Source organism: Rhyacophila brunnea, unplaced genomic scaffold (genome assembly GCF_057557595.1).
Source record: "Rhyacophila brunnea isolate RB1 unplaced genomic scaffold, BYU_Rbru_1.0 scaffold_20, whole genome shotgun sequence".
Taxonomy (NCBI): Eukaryota; Metazoa; Arthropoda; class Insecta; order Trichoptera; family Rhyacophilidae; genus Rhyacophila; species Rhyacophila brunnea.
Window position 1 is genome coordinate 4118314 of NW_028232860.1, and position 22317 is coordinate 4140630.

General features: G+C 34.6%; 1 protein-coding gene across 3 annotated transcripts; it reads right to left on the reverse strand.

Moving 5' to 3' along the window:
• Positions 1 to 311: 311 nt before the first annotated feature.
• Positions 312 to 21587, reverse strand: LOC147071103 (glycerol kinase 3-like). Of its 3 annotated transcripts, none has more exons than XR_015070854.1 (12): positions 21400 to 21587; positions 18469 to 18597; positions 17729 to 17858; positions 15995 to 16209; positions 14622 to 14834; positions 12285 to 12387; positions 11879 to 11986; positions 11214 to 11454; positions 8950 to 9155; positions 8374 to 8512; positions 7470 to 7568; positions 312 to 2657 (listed from the first exon to the last, which is right to left on the reverse strand). XR_015070854.1 is itself a non-coding variant. In XM_085948679.1 (12 exons), the coding sequence occupies exons 1-12, from the start codon at positions 21469 to 21471 to the stop codon at positions 2548 to 2550; spliced, it is 1761 nt and encodes a 586-aa protein (XP_085804805.1). In that variant the 5' UTR covers positions 21472 to 21577; the 3' UTR covers positions 592 to 2547. The 3 variants fall into 3 exon arrangements, 2 of the variants coding, with proteins under 2 accessions (XP_085804805.1, XP_085804806.1); XM_085948679.1 differs by having other exon boundaries at positions 592 to 2657; positions 8378 to 8512; positions 21400 to 21577; XM_085948680.1 differs by lacking the exon at positions 312 to 2657 and adding an exon at positions 6278 to 6458 and having other exon boundaries at positions 8378 to 8512; positions 21400 to 21567.
• Positions 21588 to 22317: the final 730 nt, after the last annotated feature.

Genomic DNA, 22317 nt, shown 5'->3' on the forward strand with positions numbered 1-22317 from the left:
CATGCAACTTGTCGATTGCAACAGCGGATGTTTTTTCAAACGAAACAGTCGCATTCGACCAATCTGCGGAGCTTCATTTGGCAACGTGTGTTTTGTGAATAACGAGACGTCACGTCGACTTATTCTACACATTGTAGGCAAGACGAGTTTTGATGTGAGAGCCGGCTAATAGATACCTATTAATTTTGTTTAAACATAGAAATTGTCACGTTTCATTATATTGGTTATATCAAAAGAATTCTAATAAGATAATTTTCGGAATTTTTCTCTAATAATAGGTACAATGAATTTCATAAATCATGGTACAATTTGTGTCAAATTTTTGGCTAATTACCGCATAGAATCGGTTTTCCTAGTAACAAAAAAAAAACTAGAGCTTACACCCAGTAAGTTATTAATTGTGGTAGTAAATGTTTACAAATATGGTAACGTATCGATGCTAAATCTAGATATGCGTTGGATATTAATCAATTCAAACACTTTTGGTACCTACAATATAAATGTTAATTATTATACATACAAAAAAATACCTATCAAAATAAACTATTACATACATACTATTTTTAAACTATCCGAAATTTTTAATTTTTTATCTATTGAATTACATTGCCCGGGTCTCTCCTTTTGGCATCTTCAAGCTAGCAAAAAATGTTTATATATTAACAAAACCATCATAAAACTGTTTGCGTGATATCTCTTAAAAGTTCGATAAAAAACCACAAGATTGAATAAATTTTAATTGTAACCCAGATATTTTTATGACACCTTAAAAAATCAATTAGTGGGACAGGTAAGCGTATTGTTCACTTCACATACTATCTGAAATCTTAGAATCAAACTAGATACAGCTACCTTCTTTTCCCGTCCCACATAACGTCCTCAATAAAGGACAAGCAGTATGATGTGTTGACATTTTGTTATCGCCTAGGGCAGTGGTCGGCAAACCGCGGCTCGCGAGCCACATGAGGCTCTTTGGCTCCTTGAGTGCGGCTCTGCCACAAATGCCCTCTGCTCTATTTGACATGGCTACAAAGAAGAAGTAAAGAAAAACGGAAAACGAAAACCGCGAATTTAAAGTTGAATGGACCGAGTCTTTCGCGTTTATTCAAAACTTTAATGGCCTTCTGACCTGTATTATTTGTCGGGGAAAATTGGCGCTTTCAAATTTACTGTCGGTGATGCAAGGAAGAATGCATTATTTGAGAAACTTAAGAAGAGTCAAGAAAAATCAATTTCTGTTTTTAATTACTGCATACAATCTTTAAATAATGCTAATATAGCAATTTTTCTTGTTAGTAAATTATTTATATTGGATGTTTGCCAGTCATTTTCGTGATTTAATTTTATGGATACCTTACTAACAATTAAATTTTTATCAATAAATAAGATCATTATTACGTCGTATGCTATCAAGTTTTATTCAGTGTACCTATGGTTTGATTAAGACTTAAAACTTTAACTAAAGTTTATTAAGCCAATAAACAGTGTACCTATATAATGTATAATTTAAGCTCTCAAAAGAAATCTCAATCGTTGTACTGATATTGATATTTGGCTCTGTTGACTAATGAGTTTGCCGACCACTGGCCAAAGGGAAAACATCCACCGCATGACAATGTATCAAAGCGTAGATTTAAGATTGGTTAGAATCATTAAAGAAATTTCAGAGTAACCGAATACTAAACTTGAAGAACGGATGTTTGCGGCGGATACTGCGTGTGCTGTGGTATAACTTAAGGAGTAAAACCTCTGTCATTGCCCATAAAGCACATCAAACAACAATTTAAGTGTTAAGGTGCGTTTAGACCAAACAAACAAGAACAAAGAGCGAGAGCTAGAGCATTCTGTTACTGCTCGCCTGGTGTAAACGCCCAGTGAACGAAATTCACAAAACATGTTTAAACTAAAAGAGCTAGAAAATAGAACACTGCGAGCGAATGCTCTGGCTCTCAATCTTGGTTAAAACTATCACATTTGTTTGTTCGCGAGTGCATGACTTAGTCGTGTTTTTGGCTGGTCAATTTTTATTCCCGTGGAACATGTAACAATACGCAAAAGTGATGTAATATTTAGTAATCGTATAGGTATGTTCGACAGCGAGCAAAGAACACTTTGATGAAACCGCTCCACCAGCGAACGCGACCGAACACCAACGAATACTCAACGCAACTGTGCTCTCGCTCTAGCATGCGTTTAGATCAAATGAATGAGCATTCTTAGAGCATGCAGCGAATCTCCGTAGAATCTAAAAAGAATGTTTGCTCGCTTGACAAAAAGCGTTTACGTCAAGACAATTTTGCTAGAGTGGGGGAAGAACGAGCATTCGCTCGCTTGGTCTTAATGCTGCTTTATGATCATTTTGTAAATATAATAACAGTAAAATTGGCTTAATTTATTCTCTATTGTACACATATCTGCATAAACCTTGAAGCCATCAAAAGGTGAAAACAAGGTTGTGAAAAATAATGGAAATTTACCAGTTTCAGATATTTTAAATATGAAATTAATTGCCATCAAGCAGCCTCAGTCGATAGTATGTATTCATTTTCACATAATTACGTCTTTCGTCAATCTACTAGCTAATAGGAATACGATGCAACTGGAAACGAAGAACAAGCCCGGTGCTATAGAAGAAACTACTCTTCTCTCTATGATATCTGAAAAAAAAGAAGAAGAAAAATCATGTATTTACTATAAGACAAAAAAAATTATATATCAAATAATTTTTTGAGATTTTTTATGCAACGGACAATTCAAAATATTTGAGAATGAACATGACATTCTTTATTCAACATACCTACATAATTTGAAAACACTACATAATTGTAATACAGTTAACTGCCAATTATCCGTGCGCGAATTATCCGATTTGCGGATTATCCGTGCATGATATGGTGTATGCAACGATATAATAGCTATTAATACTATCAACCGAAGGTACTTGATGGAATTTGAATTTAAATTTTAATGGATTTAAGTTTTGTACTATTCCATTTTTTACCACGTTTTTATTAGCTCGTATTCTTGTTTGTCCAGTACCTACTAATTTTTTCTTGTGTGTCCAGTACATATTTTTTCTTGTTTGTCCAAGATTTGTATTGGACGATTGAAGATTTTCAACTATCTTTCCGACTAGCTAGGCATTTGAAACTTTTAGAATATATCAGAATACGACAACAATGCATTCATTTAATACTTTTAGCCATTTTTAAGCAGAATTGAATTCATTTTCAGTTAATTCTGTTTTGTATCTTTCGGAAAAAATTCGATATAAGTAATATTTACTACTCACTATTGTTTGGTTGGTAAGGGGGTCCTAACAACTAAATTATTAATATATACGTCAATCGGAAATCAATATGAAATGTCAAAATGACATTTCAGTATTCTATAATATTTATTCAGTATTTCTATCAAGTACAAAAAAAGTATTTATTAATACATAGAATTGTCAAGTTTATATGATTCAACAGAAAATTTAAAAACGTGGTATATAAAAAGTTCTTTTTATCTTGTAATTATTTCATTCCATTCCATTCTGAAATGGAATAGTACAAAACTTAAATCCATTAGGATATAATAGCTCTTAGGAAAATTCGAACTGATATTAGAAAGATTCCTGCAAACAAACCAAAATCACAGATTTTCTTAATAAATAATGAGTATTAAACATGGGTGTTAAAATAATTGTCTGCTTTACAAATGTATAATATGTAGTATTTTCAAAAGAAAAAAACCATAGTTCGGATTATCCGTGCTACCTCTCCCCACAATTAGAACGGATACTCGGGAGTCTACTGTATATACCTACTAGAAAAAATCAGGACTCAAATCCATTGGATTCGGGCCAACGTGTAGCAAATGAATGCACTCTGAACATGTTCCTTACTGAGGCGAGTCGCTTGATTTTATTAATATTCATTAATGTATAGAAAAAAATATTGTAAACTGTACACTGTCTATTTTTATCTATAAAATAAATAAACCGTTTTTCACCCAAGTTATTAGATTTACCATCTTGACACAGTATAACTTGTCTGCTAAGAGGTGTTACACGCTAATATTGGGCATATCATTCAGTATTTTTTATACTGCGATAAGCATAATTTCAAATTCAAACGATGGACTATTTAAGTTGGTATACCTGAGGGATGTCAATTGAATACGTGTATTAATTAAGGCTCTAAGTACCAAAAAGTAGTATTGCCTGTAGTTACAAAATACTGAGTCATTGCAGTAAAATTTCATGAAGCAGACCTTTTGAAAAATGTGGTTTTACAGTGTGAAGCAATCACGGCAGCTTCTATAATTTTAGGTATTAAGAACTTGCAAGTGTCAACACACCATCATCAGCCATTTTATATTGAATGAGGTTGAACCCACCCCCCTGGCCGAGTGGCTTAAATGCCAGCCTATAGAGTCGAGGGTCCCAGGTTCGAATCCTGGGTCTGGCAAGTAAACATATTGTTTTTCAATTTGTGTATGAGTCAGAGTATGGACCTAATAGGTTGAGCAAGTGGCTGACATCCATTTCTCGTAAAAACAAAAATCTGTCAATACAAACCTCCACTCTGTGGAGGCCCATATGATCCTATTAGGATCGGACATGGTCGAAAGAAAAGAAGAAAAGAGGTTGACCACTGTAGTGCTATTTACACCATTATAAATAAAACAGGCCAACGGACTTACAACGTCGACAGGTTTAAATATTTTGCTGTATTTTTTTGACTTGCTTGGGGTACTTAGACCATAGTTGAAGTTATTGGCGTTAGTATGTAGAACACTTTTCTATAAAAATGTTAGTTTTTTTGTTTTTGGTACTTAGCGCCTTAATTAATACACGTATTCAATTTATTTATTCATAATTTGGAAGTGTAACGGGATTTTATTTGTTATACCAACATATTTCAATTCAAATTTGTAATTATCTAATTATCTGGTATGCCATCTATTCTTATCTAATATATAAAAAATAATATTTGTTTGTGGGTTTGTTTGTTTGTTTGTTCGTTTTGAATGCACTGCCATACCGTTCATCCGATTGCGATAAAACTTTGTCAACTTATTGCTTGCACTTTCGCGAAGAGTATAGGCTATACTAATATATAAAAATGAATGTCTGTATGTCTGTCTGTCTGTGTGTCTGTCCCGTATGCGTTCCTATACCATTCATCCGATTGAGATGAAATTTTGGTAAGTGGTTGTATGCACACCCATGAAGGTTTCTGAATTAGAAAAATCATCATCTTCTTCTTCTTCTTCATTCTATTTTCTTTTATTCATATGGTTCCTATACCATTCATCCGATTACGATGAAATTTTGGTAAGTGGTTGTATGCACACCCATGAAGGTTTCTGAATTAGAAAAATCATCATCTTCTTCTTCTTCATTCTATTTTCTTTTATTCATATGGTTCCTATACCATTCATCCGATTACGATGAAATTTTGGTAAGTGGTTGTATGCACACCCATGAAGGTTTCTGAATTAGAAAAATCATCATCTTCTTCTTCTTCTTCATTCTATCTTCTTTTATTCGTATTGTTCCTATACCATTCATTCAATTGCGATGAAATTTTCATCAGTTGTTGTGGTAACACCCGTAAAGGTTTCTGAATTAGTACAACCATCTTCTTCTTTTTCTTCATTCTATCTTCTTTTATTCGTATGGTCCCTATATCATTCATCCGATTGCGATGAAACTTTCGTCAGTGGTTGTGCCAACACCCGCAAAGGTTTCTGAATTTGTACAACCATCTTCTTCTTCTTCTTCATTATATCTTCTTTTATTCGTATGGTTCCTATATCATTCATCCGATTGCTATGAAACCTTCATAAGTTATTGTGGTAACACCCGTAAAGGTTTCTGAATTAGTACAACCATCTTCTTCTTCTTCTTCATTATATCTTCTTTTATTCGTATGGTCCCTATATCATTCATCCGATTGCGATGAAACTTTCATCAGTGGTTGTGCCAACACCCGCGAAGGTTTCTGAATTTGTACAACCATCTTCTTCTTCTTCTTCATTATATCTTCTTTTATTCGTATGGTTCCTATATCATCCATCCGATTGCGATGAAACCTTCATCAGTTGTTGTGGTAACACCCGTAAAGGTTTCTGAATTAGTACGACCATCTTCTTCTTCTATTAATTGTATGAGTTCCTATTCCATTCATCCGATTGCAATAAAACTTTCTTCAGTAATTGTGCCAACACCCGCGAAGGTTTCTGAATTAGTACAATCGTCTTCTTCTTCTTCTATTCGTATGTGTTCCTATACCATTCATCCGATTGCAATGAAATTTTGATCAAGTGTTGTGCTCACGCCCGCAAAGGTTTCTAAATTGAGACAACCATTTCTTCTTCTTTTTCATCTATTCTATCTTCTTCTATTCATATGCGTTCTTATACCATTCATCTGATTGCGATGAAATTTTTGTAAGTTGTGCGCACACCTGCGAAGGTTTCTAAATTAGTATTATATAAAATACAAAGTTTGTTCCATCCAATTTTGGTTTGTTACTGCATATTAATAACATTAATAACGTTTGCATATTTTGGATTCGATTTTAATTTAGTGTTCTTTTGTTTGACCTTTACTCCTATTAGAATTATTTTCATATTGATATATTGTATTACACAGATATTTTAATATTAAAAAAATAATTACCTCTTATTATTTTTTAAATATCTAAGATAAATATAACTACGAAGCGACCCTGTGCGAAGCCGGGTACTTCAGCTAGTATTTAATATATTATTTCGTAGGAGTGGTTTCTAAAGCTCAAATTACATTGGCAGATTGCGCCTGGCCCGATCATCTGCCACGACTGTCAAAATCTATTCTCTATGGTTTTCAAGGATCGTGAGTAAAGTGGGATAAATTCTATTTTCCGTCGTCCCGATCCAAGCGAAGATTGCCGAGAACGTACGAAGATATCCGAACACCGCCCACTAGGTTTGACAGTTCAGTTTTGATGTAAAATTGAACGGGAATACTGTCCAGTGTTGCAATCTAACGAATATATAACTATATTTTTAATAATAGCAACACTATGTTTATTTTAAACCAATCAAAAACAAGGACCAACGCGATTGAATCGTTGCATGTTATTGCAAATAGTGTAGATGCGTTAGCCACGACGATCGGCGTGGATCGTTGGATCGGGTTGGGACTGTGCGTCTGCCAATGTAATTAAGCCTTAAGAGGATATCACTACAAACTGTCAAACAAAATTGACATGTTTGTTAAGCCATTAGCTATTATTTGTCTGAATAATTGTCGATGTATAATAATTTTTGATTTTTCCTTCATTTGCTATGCGAGGAATTTTAAATCTTGACACAATGAATAGTCGAAAATAAATTAAAACACCCCTGGTATATCTATTTGATTTTTCAGTATTACTTATAAAATATTTCTTTACAACAGAAGAAGGATGAATATTGTAATGTATGTAACATACCGTTGTCATCTTGGTGTTCGAAAGATGGTAGCTCTTCAGCGGCCCAGCCTATGCTTCTTTCGATGGCCATTTTCCATCGTACATACATCATTTCACACTCTGAAAAAATAATGACCCATATGGTAATTGAAATCTATACTAATAATTAAATTGAAAATAAAAATAATAAAATTCAATATTTGAGTCAAGATTGATTTAAAATGATGTGATTATTTAATTTTATAGTATTTGAAGTATCCCACCAGTGGGTCGGGTTTATCAGTGGCGAAGGCTGCATACTAGGCGATTATTTAAAGCCTACCTTCTACGAAAAATATTATAGATCTTCAAGTATTCAATTAAATTGAAATAAATAACAAAATGTGTAAAAAATTGAGTCATCTATCGTCAGAATTTAGAATATCGTTTAAACTAGCGAATTAATGGAGAAATAATCCCAGGTCTATTTTATATGGCCCGCCACTTACGTGATGTCAGACATGTCTGGAAATTTGTATTGAGTTTATAAGCGATAGGCGAACAGCCTAAACTCCATATGGATATGTTTATTGTCGATGACTGCCGCTTTAAGCAAATAATAAATAATTATGACAATTTAAAAAAATAATGTCTATTGGGTTCAATCAGATATAATTATAAATTGTTTTTAAAAATAAAAAATAATTGTATCTCGTGATTGTTATTTAAGTTACTTAGTTCAGTCATAGACAAAAATAATTTATATCATGTTATCATGCAGTCATTATTGTCAGTTCAAACGCGAGTGTAATATCGTATTATCTTCTGAAGTGAATGGCTTTCAGTAAATGAGAAATCTGGAGTATAAAATTTATCATTTAATCAAAAAAATACAATATGCATTAGACTGTCATTACAATATCAGATTTGTACATAGGATAGTGACCTACCATCCTCACTGGTGATAGGGAAGAAGGTATCGGAGGGTAGAGGCGGAGAAGTCTTCGGCCAGACGTTGATCCCGGCAGCCGATCCGGCGGCCATGGCTGCTCCGAGAGCAGAACTTTCCGCCATCACTGGTCGCACTGCCAAAATATAAAATGGAATAACGTGTAAAGTAATGCGCAAAATAATTTAAGATACCATGCTATTATTCTACAACCAAAATATTATAGCGCTCTGTATGTAGGGTAAAGAACAAAAGCAGGGGTCATAGTGAGATATGTAAGTAAAAGAACAGGATATTTATTTGCCAAGACATCTGCAGTTATTATTTTTATACTGATACAGTAAAACCTTGTTAATAAGAACACGGATATTTTGAAATTCGCCGTAAATCTAAATTTTCATGAAAAAAAAGTCTCTATCCAATTCAATGTCAGTTTTTTAGGTATTTTCCAGAGAGTTTTGGTGTCTTCCTTCCTTGAGACATTCTTTGTCTGGTCAAAGGAATCATGCCAATATGCATTTTTTGTGGATAAAAAAGATAATGGGTGCCTGATTTGCTTAGTAAAAAACATACCTATTGGAATACCACAGACATCCGCCAGGGCTTGCATCAGGTGATTATTGGCTGAGGCTGATCCATCCGCCAGCAGCCTGTTGATGGGTCTCCCGCAATCTTCCGCTAGACTTTGCAATATCGCTCGAGTTTGTAATCCTGATGCCCTCAATGCGCCCCGTAGCATCTGTGATCGACCAGTATTCATGGAAATGCCGCATATCATACTGCAGAAAGAAATTAAATCAATGACAAGCCCATTGGATACACGTCATAGTCATGTTCATTGGATCAATGTACAGTCTAATAAAAAATATGTACAGTCATTAATAGGGTGTTCATCCAAAATTTTCGAATGCGATTTTACGCCAGATATATAATACGCCCGTATAATTGCGTTCATCCAAATTTAGTACATAAGCATCTCGCCGAACCCGAACACCTAATGCCCCTCTACCATAAGTTTAGCGAACCGATTGCTAAATTCGGCAGAGTCCATTTTTGTCAGATCGCAACTGACAGCCCGCGTTTGTTGATAATTGTCATAGGTACTTGTTTTCTTCCGTATTTCATTATGATTCAGTGTATTATTTTGATTATTGTCTAATGGTACTATCTATTTTACAATTGATTCTATAATTGGTACTTCATTTTATTCAATCATGAATGCTTTATTTATAGGTAGTAAACTTTGCTTTCGTAGATAAAGCTAATCTACAATGCCGCAAATTTCGTAAAAGCGGCGACGCTTTCAAATTTAAGAGTCTCGTTAGTAAATACACATCAGACGCAGATTCATGAAATCAAATAAATACAAGTAATATAATATTTTGAACAACTCAATTCACATGATTATGCTGGAATCGATTTATGCATAATAATTATATGGTAGGTAGGTATACTATCACGATAACCATTTACTTTCATTTGTTTATATTGTAATGATTATTTATTCAATAACGTTTATTCGGCATTCGGATTATCCGGCCATAATGTAGTAATAATCGAAAAATAAAAGAAATAATATGAAAGTAAATGTAATAGCGAGTTCAAAATATATGGACCACTAGGGATATCTAGCGGCAAAATGTGAGAAATTGTCATTTATTTGACAGTTAAGTGCCAATAGACATCAAAAACTGACCATGGAGAAAAAATATTTTTCTGTTTTAATATAAGGAATACTTGTTTCAAATAGACGCGCATGTACAAACACCGTTATTTGAATGGAGCATAATGGAACACGGCGGCGCCCGTATATACAAATCCGAAGATAAGTGGGTGAACACTCGACAAGTTTTATTACGGCAATAAACGGTTTCGGCGTAAGGTGAGACCGTCATAAACCATTCGGTTCGGCTTATTTCCATGGAAACCCTATAAGACTTGATACAAGAAAATATACCGAGTGACCTAAATAGACTCAGTCTTAATAAAATACAACAATGTCTATCTAAACTCACCTCACATAAGTGAAATATATCAATATCTAAAGTGATTTGATTGAATACGGTTAATGCCCTTCCAATTGGCATTACTAATAGAAGGTTAGTTCTGTACCTTGAGAGAACTGATGCTCCCGAAATCTAACTTTTACTACTACAGTATGTAAGCATACTTAAGAGAAAGTCAGTCAGATCACGGATAGTCAAGTAAAAATATCTTCTGAACCCTCAACACTACCAGACCTTATTGCGATTGAAATGGGACCCAAACAATCGACCCATCCATAAGGCTGATTTGAATGTATTTATAAATTTGAATTGAATGAATTTAATAGCGCCTGTACACATGCATGGATTTACTGGCACCAATCGTGTGTAAATTAAACTTCCACGATAATAACTGTTTACACGTAAAAGTGCCGACTGTCTCACCAATCTCATTCTTCAAGCGTAAGCGAGACACATTGTTGTGTTTGTATGGTGCTATTTCATTGTTTGAAAATTGGTAAACGTCAAAATTCTCTGTGCGGTGTAGTTCGCTTTTTTGTTGTTTGAAAATTGGTAAACGTCAAAATTTTCTGTGCGGTGTAGTTCGCTATTTTTTCGACAGATTCGTCTCTATCTTTGATATTGCTTGGATAAAATGTACTGTCAGCAGTAAATCCATGCATGTGTAAATGGGGATTAATACCATAACATACAAAAAGAGTCGGGAAGGCAGAAGACAAAGCACATTTGCAGTACCTATGATATATGGTTTTAATATTTATTATTATATGTACAAGGATTCATTGTCACCTATAATCTAATTAATCTGAAAAACGAAATATAAAAATGCACCTTCTTGCGTCTTTTGACCAGTACGGTGAGTACAGTCCCGTGAATGCAGGTACAAAGTAGACTTCTCCGCCTTCCCTGTCGGAATCCTCGTCTTCCAACCCCGAGCCCAATTTCCTCATTAACTCCTTCCTCGGCCTGTCTAGATTTTTGCCCGATCGGCTGCTGTCATCGTCAGAATTGAAATCTTCATCAGGATTGCCTGATATTTCCAGTCCGTCTTGCATCCATTGCACAGCAGCTCCTGAAAATATTAAATCGATTTCACGTTTGTGTTTATATTTTGACAGTGGTAACTGTCAATTATTCTTGATGAAGACATTATATTAACCACAATAAAATAAAATATTACTTGCAAGCTAGGTATGTAATACATAATCTAAATGGATCCACTCTTAATATTATGTTTTTTAATGAATATTCAATGTCAATGCTTTGTGACAATATGTATGTTTCATTCATTTGACAAACTTATAAGTATTTACATTGGCCTAGTTTGTAGAGATCCCATCTTTGAAGCCGTTAGTCGCAGGTTTGATCCTGCGTCCAACAAAAAATAGATGTCATTTTTCAATGTGTGTTTGATTTATTTCAACAATTGAAATGCATTTTTTATACCTAAGTAAAGTGGGAAGTGCATACATTGTATTCTAAAATTATTTACACACCTGTTACAGCCATTGATCCTTCCAATGCATATATTGTGGGTGAGTCAGCTCCCATTTTGTAAGCCACTGTTGTAATCAAACCATTCTGTGATCTGACAATTGATGTTCCTGTTATTATAACATAATACATCAATACATAGTATATAAAAAAATAATAACATAATTTAAATACCACAAGGTATTCTACAAAGTATGTGATTGTTGTTCCAAAATAAATGTGGTTATTGTTCTGCAACATATGTGATTATTCTGCAACATTTGTAATTGTTGTACTACAGTAAATATACATATATATATATATATATTTCTTGTTTTACACAGTCTGTGTTTGTTGTTTAACATGTGTGATTGTTATTCTACAATGTCTGTGATTATTGTTATACAAAAATTAAAGATTGTAAATTACCTGTGTTATATAAAAGAAATCCCCCAGTTCCATATGTGCATTTTGCTTGTCCATAGTCTAAACACATTTGACCGACCAATGCAGCTTGTTGGTCCCCTAAGCACTGTAAACAAATATTTTCGTTTATCAGTTTCTTTTACTGTACACCAGACATATTATCTTAAATTAAAGTCATCACTAGGATCGCGTTAATCTGGGGTGGGTCCTAGCTACTTCCATATGTTTATATGACAGTAATCGAAGGCTCCATCTGGCCAGCATATTTTTTCCTGCCTCTATTTGATTGGTTGACATTACTTTTTTTATAGATTCAGCAAAGTTAATGTCTGGGATTTTGAGGCGTAGTGACCACTGTCACCAGACGAAAAAACCCCTGGTCCGCAGTTTCAAATCACAAATCCACAACCTAATCAAACGCCCCTGAATTAGGGTTCACCTCCCCTGGTTTACGAAATAACATCATCACGGCGCATTTCGACAGCGGCGAAAAGGGCAAGTACCTGAGTCCAGCTACTAGGAAATGGTAACTTGCCGGGAGACAAACAAAAATTTACCGTAATTTGTTTCATCCCTTTGCCCCTCCCCGCTGTCTCACCACCCATAGGTTCGTGGCAGAAAAAGGTGACAGTGCAGATTGTGCGGCGAAAGCAAAAAGTACCGCGTGCCATGGGCCACGTGCTCGGCATAGCCGGGCGGTGTTCCTCAACGCGAAAATACCGCACTTTTCTCGACGTTGTAAATCAGTGAATCTCTTTTCCCATTATCGTGTTAATAATAATTCATGTAACCACCCTCAAACGAATCACGTGCCCGATAAAGTGTCTCGGTGTTGATCCCGGCGATATGCCTAAATATATTAACCCGCCTCAGTGTTTGCTTCGAATAAATAAAAAGTGTTGCGGCAATGGTCAGTAATAATGACGTGTCTTCTCTGTTCTAATCTACAATGTAATCTATGATGTAATGTCCGTCGATGTCTGTATAATACAGTGTAAATAAATCTTGCCTGCGCAGGGCTGTTAAATCAAAAAAATGAGATGTGTTTTATATAATTATACCCCGTGATGTCACACACACCCCCAATCAAAAATAATACTGAAGAAGATTCTACCAGCGACATACATGTGAGATCCTCTCCATTCTTCTGGGTATTACCGCAGACTTTAAAAGTGTCAAGTGGGAAAGCGTGCTTTTAGTTCAGCAAGATAGTAGATGGGACTTAAATGAACGTATTTCTGCAAACAAGATCCAACCCACATATGTGTAATTCTGAGAAAATTCATTATTTGTCTGTAGATTGATTTAAAATGATGTGTGATTATAATCCACATAATATTTGTGTAGTATCCCATCACATGTTTAAATTAAATAATCACACATAATATTTTTTAAATCAATTGTCTCTCAAATATTGACTTTTTCAGAGTGCTATAGGTACCTACGTGTGGGTTGGATCTTGTTTGCAGAAATACGTCCAAATTGCCTTAATAAACCGAAATAGTATTTGTTCACTGATGTCATTCTCTTGTTAATTACCTTTATGATAGGGAAGGTGAATCGGATGTTATTTGTGACATGAAGCCAAAGTTCAAAATTTTTGTACTTAAATAAAAGTTTAGTTGTTTTATATACTTCATTTATCTAAAATCAACATACCCTTCTTGGCAATATGTCTGAATAAAAAAAATAATATTATTGCAGAATGTGATCGGAATATGTTGGATATGCATGGAATCCGATATGTTTAAATCGATAAAAAAATTAGCACCTTATTGCTCAATTTTGACCATCTTTAGATAAATATATGACTGCGAACAATTATTTTCGTTGATGAATTATTTTAAATCGAAAGTAAAACATCGCTTTCGTAACTGTTTGACTGAAACATAATAATATGAAGAATTCTCTTATAAACTGTGTCTTAAATGTTTTGTGTATCAACGCATTTATTCTATAATTATAATACGTACATAAATATGATAAACTACCCTCGATAGCCGCCTTGTGTATAGAATAGATGCGCAAGTGTGTAAGTTTAGAGAATATAAGGAATATGGTTTTTTTATTTCATTTATCTGATGCGATTTTTTCTTTCAAGATTTTTATATAAAATTTGATAAGTACACTTATAGAAAAAGGTTTGTCAACCGTATTTTATGTCATTATGTCGGTTAGTTTTCGATATTAATTGAAGTATCGAGGTAATCAATAAATAAAAATAGTATAAGAAATGAACCCAATCGTGGGTATCGCGCTCGCAGCCCATGAATCAGAACGCTAACATTTTATCATCCGCTCCATGGTGGAATGAAATATATAAAAAGCAAACCCACCTACCCCCGAAATTGGAATTCCCATGAGAGATCCGGTGACGATGTATCCATAGATCTCAGAGCTGGTCTTGATCGTGGGCAAAATGTTGGGTGGGATTCGGAAGAATTGGCAGAGCTTGGCATCCCACTGGAGTGTCACGATGTTCATAAGCATCGTCCTGGAGGCATTGGTCACATCCGTCATGTGGAGACCGCCCTTGCTGCCACCTGTCAGATTCTACAAACAAAAAACAAAATATTTTGTAACACCAATCTATGGGTAGTAACAAATCGCCTTCGGCTCCGGACAATTAGGGGGGAATCGTGGGAGTGAAGGGATGGAATGTCTATTGATTGAGAGGCAGAGTTGTGTCGGGAAGAATACTGACATTCCATATGGAACTGGTTTATCCAAAGTTATAGAATTATAAGAACCACCCAATTTGGGTTTTGGCTGCATCCAGCAAACATCTCCACTCCTCTCTTTCTGTTACAAACTCCCTACATTGCTTAAGCCTCAGGGATGCTGTGTTTCTTTTTACATAGTCCAACTACCGCAGTCTACATCTGCCGACCCTCCTTTTACTTTCTTGAAGAGAAGGCTCTTTGGTGGTTGGGTGTCTTCATCCTTGAGACATGGTCTGCCCAATAGAGTCGGCCCACTTTCACATCTAAGCTCGTCTCATCTGCAAGCTGTCGAATACGTCGATGTGACGTTATCATTATTCACAAAACACAGGTTGCCAAATGGAGCTCCGCACATTGATGGAATGCGAATTTTTAGTATGAAAAAAACATCTAGTGCTGGTAGCAACAAATCGCATGTGTCTCGGGCTGCGTATCGAAGCCGCCAGTATGCATACTGCATACCCTACGAATTGGTCATTCCTATACCGGCTCGCCGCATCCCAAACTTATCCACGTTTCGAGATGTTACCCGCGACTGTCGCTAAGTGCCTACAGAGCGACATTCCTAGAAGGTTTGATTTATGGCTGTGCGGCAGACGAGGGGAGTTTAGATGTGAGAGCCGGCGAAGATGACGAGGGAATCATCGCATGACGTATACAAAAATTCACATATTTGCATACAGGTTTTTCAATGTGTTTGATCCAGAGGAAAAACTCATGGGTTAGGCAAATGACGAACATCCATTCCTTGCATAAAAAAACTAAAAAACTAAGTAAGTATATTAATACAACCTCCACTCTACTCCTGATTACTATAAGAGGTGTAAAATCACTTTATTAAGATAATTATGAATTATTTTATAATCACGATGTTAATTATAAAATCAGAAATCAGTGGTCTAGTGATGCAATAGCTGGTTCAGAAATCAGAAGCTAGTTTGTATTATTTTAGTGTGTTAGTAATGTCATCAAAATAATATGGGTATATACCCAAATAAGCCAAGAGTCGACTGTCCCAACTTTGCACGCTTCCTTGGTGACTGCTTCTTTCACAGCATCACACCGACTCAGCAGCCATTTTAATTTTGGTGCGGTGAAACACGCAGCGAGAGGTAGCCCACAGACCGTCGTCAATGCACGTCGAACTGGCGCACCGCACTTCCATAGCTCATCCACCACTGACGATGCCCGCGCATCCATCCATACTGTAATTTAAAGAAATACATATTATAACATAAACAAATCAGACATATTAGGTGTCTAATTCCAAAATGCGATAAGTCCACATTTGGTCAAAATCGAGAAAAAAATATGCACGTATTTTTTGTATAATTTTACACAATATGTATTGATCTATAAATTACAAAACGTGACAAAACCTTACGAAAAAAAATATTTTAATCTCGATTTATTACAAAAATCGCCAAGTTCGTGTTTCATATTATTTAAAGCTTGGTTGATTTCGCGCATGTTTAAGTCAACCAATAAAGGAATGTTCAATATTGGAAATGGCGTCTCCCATACTGTAGCATCCGGTAAACTCATGACAGTGCCACGGAAATATGTGCCTTATGCGGAATAAATTAAAAAGTGAGGTACAAGTAGCGCTACGTCAAATTTTATTTTGCCTATATTTATTACATTTAAGAGTTTATCAGCTGAAACAAATTGCCATTTGGTTCTAATTTCGACATAGAATACAAAGGAAAAAATAATCTCACGTTAAAACAAATAATTGAAGCTTGAAACATAAAAACGTTGTTTGCCACAAATATCGAATTGTGGACCTGTCGCTTTTTGTAATTAGACGCCTCATATATTATATTTTACTAGTGGCATTTATTACCATTTGGTTATTTTATGGTTTCTGCATTATACCCATGATGGGCGATCAGTAACGCGTCTACCTATAATGTCGAGTTTCCCGGGTTCAAAATTTTTGAATGTGTGTTTGGACCCAGGGTATGGACCTAATGTGTTAAGCATGTGGCTAAAATCAATTTCTCATAAGAAAAAACAAAATAGGATCTACTTAATTGAATATTTCTTTTATTCAACGAATAATTCACGAGATTTTAAGAATGTACCAAATTATCGAACATACATAATTTTGAAAATACTCATGAGAAAATATAGCCAATCATGCCCTGTGCATTACCACTATGCTATGACTGCCATGCTTCTCAATTTCGTATTGTAAAATCGTAACTCAATTTGGAGAGCACTAATGAGCAGGTATTAAAAATGCCAATGGTTAAAATTTGTCCCAATTAAGCATGGCAGTCGTAGCATAGTGATAATGGACAGGGCGCGATACCCAAGAGAAGCAGGTTCGATTCCTGCCGGGTGTCTTACTTTTTTCAAAAAAGATTTTTTCATAGGCAGATTATAGGCATGGCATATCGTCGCTTAAGAAACAACACCGCGGAAGTCAATTAATTAAAATTTTCAGGGGAAACAAAAAACATTTTTTTAACTAAACACAAAAAAAAAATAAGTTAAAAGGTATCAATTTTCAATTTTTTGCGACGTTTTTTGTTTCCCCTGAAAATTTTAATTAATTGACTTCCGCGGTGTTGTTTCTTAAGCGACGATATATAAAAATTGGCCGTTAACTTAAATTATACATTATTATTATAGTATGGTCTGTGCATGTTATATTAACGATATTTCGACATTCTATGCATCTCAAGCTTAGTCAAACTATTTAGCTGTGTTACTTACCGATAGCATTGCAAAGAGGAAGGCCAGTTTTAAAGTCCCAAGCAATGGTTGTTTCTCTTTGGTTTGCTATTCCAACTGCTACGATGTCTTCAGGATTGATGTCCAATTTCCTCAAATTATCTATTGTGATCTTTAAACAATTAATAAAATCAAAACTGTGGTATAAAATTAATGATAAATATAGTACATAATATTATATGATGTTCATTGGAATAAGCTCAGTGAAAATACGATGAAAAAAGGCAGGGAACCATTTTCACTTTTTTGGGAAACACCAGCTTGAGCCATGTGAGCGTTATTAAATTATATGGGTAAAGTATTATATATTTAGTAATATTTTCAATGATATATAACATACATAATAACTTTCCACCAACAATCGACATAAAGTCAGCTACAGATGTAAGTGCACACGAGCGTTAATTAATCATAAAATCAAGCCATAATTCTAAAACCGATATCTTATGATTAGTATATAACTTGGAACAAGCATTTCAGCATCTAAAGCGTCATCATCGATCTTCACATATGATCGAATAAGTGGAGCTACGTCAGGGTTGTTTTGCTTCGGAGTATCAAATTGCAAAATACATACATAATATTATTACATATTACTTGATCGATACTTCATGGGATGCTATGCATTTACAGCATTTATGGTGGACATGCCAGTGACAATATATTATTATGTATGTATTGGGTCAAAACTCATCAAAAATGTTAGAATATTTGATATTTACCTCGATACACTCCAACACTGTATTCAATATTTCCATAGGATCTTGCTCCACCCAGCCGTCTTCAGGGTTGTATGTTTTTATGGGAATCTGATGGTATGTTAGCATTTCTGACGTGTTTGCCGCAAAAACCTAAAAGAAAAGGTGGTAGGAAACTATGGTTAATTTATAACGCATATATTATCATAATTTATGTACACTTATTTAAGTTGCTTCAAAAATATCATATTTAGACATATAATCATTTGCTAAAATTACATGTGTTAGAATAATTGGACCAAAGATCAAATCAGAAATAACAATTTTGAGACTGTCAACCGATTCTTGGTACAAATATTATAGAAAAAACTTGGAATTGGAAGAAGTGAAACGGCCGTGAACAAATCACCTTCAGCTGCTTGTAGCCGAGTGTGGCTGATGTGCGATATTGACTACAGATTGCCATGTTTTTGTAGCCGCTTACTGTCGGCTTGTGACGGCTGTAACGGTTTGTCTATGAACATGTTTAATACCTCATTTCAGGCACCTAAGTAGTGTAGTTTAATGACAATTTTACACCAGGTACCTACACTTACTTACAATACACTTATGTTTACTTTATTTAGTTCTTGTCGGTTTAAGGGAAGCCAGTGGCAAATTTTTTTTGAAAATAGCCGATATACTAGATTATTGTTTAGGTTTGGTTAGGTTTTCATTCTTGAATTCATGAATTTTACCAAAATCGGCTATGAAATTTGGCACGGTTCCCGCCTGACTTCCCGTAGACCATGGGTGGCCAACCCGCGACCCTCTGGGTGTCAACTTGTGGCCCGTGGAGCAGTGAGAAAAAAAAATAATAATAAATCAAAAGCTACCACTAGATGTGCTAATTTCGCAAATTGGGATTAAATATTGGCTCAAGATTTTAAAAAGCACCGTGTGCTTTTTGCTGCATTTGCAACGTCATTCTCCGTAGACGTGAATTTATTACCGGGAAATTTACAAATGGAACATTGTGAAATATGTTGCGATGAACAGTTAAAGGAGAAATTCCATCAGGTTGGTTTGGAAGAGTTTTACAAAACATATTTGGACAAGGAGAAATATCCTGCATTTTACAAACATGCTCAAAGCATGACTTCGCTATTATTTGGAAACACTTACACGTGTGAACAGCTTTTTATTCGGATGAAGCATATCAAATCCCGAGTGAGAACACGAATCACTGATGTGCATTTGGAAAACTGTTTGCATGTAGGAACAACCTAACTTGATATTGATGCACTTAGTTCTGCCACACAAAATCAAACTTCTCACTAAAATTTCTTATTTTTATATTATTTTGTTTTTTTTATTATTAAAAAAAAGTCTAATCTAATAAATATATTGTTTGATTCTTATTTATGTTTTATTTTATTAATACATATTTCTTTTTTGTTTTGTATAATAAAAAAATCGGTTATACGGCCCGGAAGGAAATCTCATTTTTAGAATCTGGCCCGGCTGCTGAAAAGGTTGGCCACCCATGCCGTAGACTGACTTGAACCCGTTATTTTCGTATATTTTTATGTTTATTTTACATATTTTAATTTTATGGTTATGAAATCCGACATGGATCTTGGCCGCCTCATGAAGAGGTTTCTTTACATATTTTAAAACAAGAAATGGATATTAGCCACATGCTCGACATATTAGGTAGATGTTTTTAGTCGAAACGCACACTGAATTTGCCATATCCAAGACAGACGACTTCAGAAGTGGGCACTTTATCACCCATCTATTATAATTAATTTCAAGGTAAGTACATACTACATCATACTTAATTAATTATGGGGCTTAATGCTAGAAGTGCCTATGTCAGATTTTTGCTATTTGACTTAAGTATCAGAAAATATTTTAAAATCTTTCTTCTACAAATTATAGAAATAGCTACTTATGTATGAGTTAAATAGGATCATAACCAACGTGCCAAAATATTGTTTTTCAATATTTAACATTTAGAAATGCCTATGTTGATATAAGCGATTCAGATGTTGAAATTGTCTTTGTTCTTCACAAAACACACGTTGCCAAATGGAGCTCCACAGATTGGTCGAATGCGACTGTGAAAAAACATCTAATGTTGCAATCGACAAGTTGCATGCTTCTTGGGCTGCGAGTCGAAGACGCTAGAATGCATACGAACACCTACGAATTGGTTATTCCTATAAAGGCTCGCCGATCGCCGCATCCAAATATCTATATGTTTCAAAGGTTATGTGCAACTGTCGCTAGGTAGACCTGCGCTGTCTTTATATGCAGCGCCGGATCGACGTCCTTGGAAGGTTTGATTTATGGCTGTGCGGCAGATGAGGGGAGTTTAGATGTGAGAGCCGGCTTAGATGTTTATAGCACGAAACATCAACACAGTACATAGATTACTGATGAAAAACAATCGCCTGTATTCAACAATTAATATATTTGACATTGGCGGTTTTAGTATAAAGCCCCGGAATTAACTGTAAACAAATTTTGAAAATACTGGTCTCAAATTAGATTTTTTTATCAGTGTGACCTTTGTAATCAGCTGTCAAATATATATTTGTACCTACTGCTAAACAATTATGTAGGTAAAATGATTTTTTTACAGGATAAATATTAACATCAGAAATTAAATTATGAAATTGATAGTTTCTAATGTTGACATTATAATTTTAGAATCAATACCATTTGAATTCAATTTAAAAAAAATCAAAAAATATAACGACAGGACGTGCTTTAAAATGTATTTATCTACCATCATAAGTGGTAGAATGTCGATAGAATTATTAACAAAGTATGACAAACCATTATTGCTTCAATTATATTGTTTATTATTGACTATGAAGTAACTATTGAATTGATTGATCACTGACATTTGGCTATGACCGCACGTACGTAAATAACCCAATTTAATTAAATTATAATCATGCTTACCATAAAGCGAGCGCTGGAGGTGCCCTCGTCGATAGACCCTACCAAGGGTCCAAAGCGACCAAACTGTCTCATTTTGCATTATAACCTTTTATTTTTCTTTATTTCACCATGATATAAATGGGTATTCTTCAGAAAATCTTGACAGTTATTTAAACTCTCAATTTGTATGAGGTAATACTTCAAGTGTTGCCATTACTCGGACAATTGATTGAAAGCACGTGAAAAAATATTTTAAAGGGTATACTTAATAATTATTAATACTAGAAATTTCAGTAAACTTGGAATGTTGGAATCTCTTTGACTAAAATTCGTCATATAATTATTTTTATATGTTTTTAAGGCGTTCCCAAATACGTACAGCTAGGTAATTTAGTAACAATTAGGTAGGCATTTAAAACTAAAATAAACCTTTTTCGTATCGCAACCTGCAACTCAATAAATCATAAAAAAAACTATAAACATATTATAAACTCATAAAAAAACATTTTTAATACAATGAGGTGCCACTCTGGGCAAACGACGCCATTTTGGCAAAATATCGGCCAAATTGGTTTTTGGCCAAGTTTTTGGGGAATATTTCATTACCCGTTACCCCTACAAAAATAATCTGAGATGAAAGTCGTAAAATGTTCACAAAAAAATACACACTATTGATAATAATATGTTACCTCAATCTCTTTGTGTTACCTACATAATATTATTACATAAGAAATAAATTTTAGCATTTAGATTGATTTAGGTACTTAGATAGGTAGGTATCTTTTCTTTTTTCGACTTCTAGATATTGCTATACTAAAGCAATCAATCATGTTTGATTCATTGTATCATCATCAATCTGTTTCAATACATTGCTAGATTAAGACAACCTCAAACTCAAACCACTCTTCTCATTTCCTCGTTCTTCACAGCTACCTAATT

Excerpts from the sequence above, each read along its gene's own strand:
- LOC147071103 (XM_085948679.1), bottom strand. The coding sequence starts at position 21,471 with ATGAGACAGTTTGGTCGCTTTGGACCCTTGGTAGGGTCTATCGACGAG. Across the intron at positions 9,156-11,213 it reads TGGTCAAAAGACGCAAGAAG|TATGATATGCGGCATTTCCA; the intron begins GTGCATTTTTAT and ends TTCTTTCTGCAG. Across the intron at positions 7,569-8,377 it reads CCCTATCACCAGTGAGGATG|AGTGTGAAATGATGTATGTA; the intron begins GTAGGTCACTAT and ends TTATTTTTTCAG.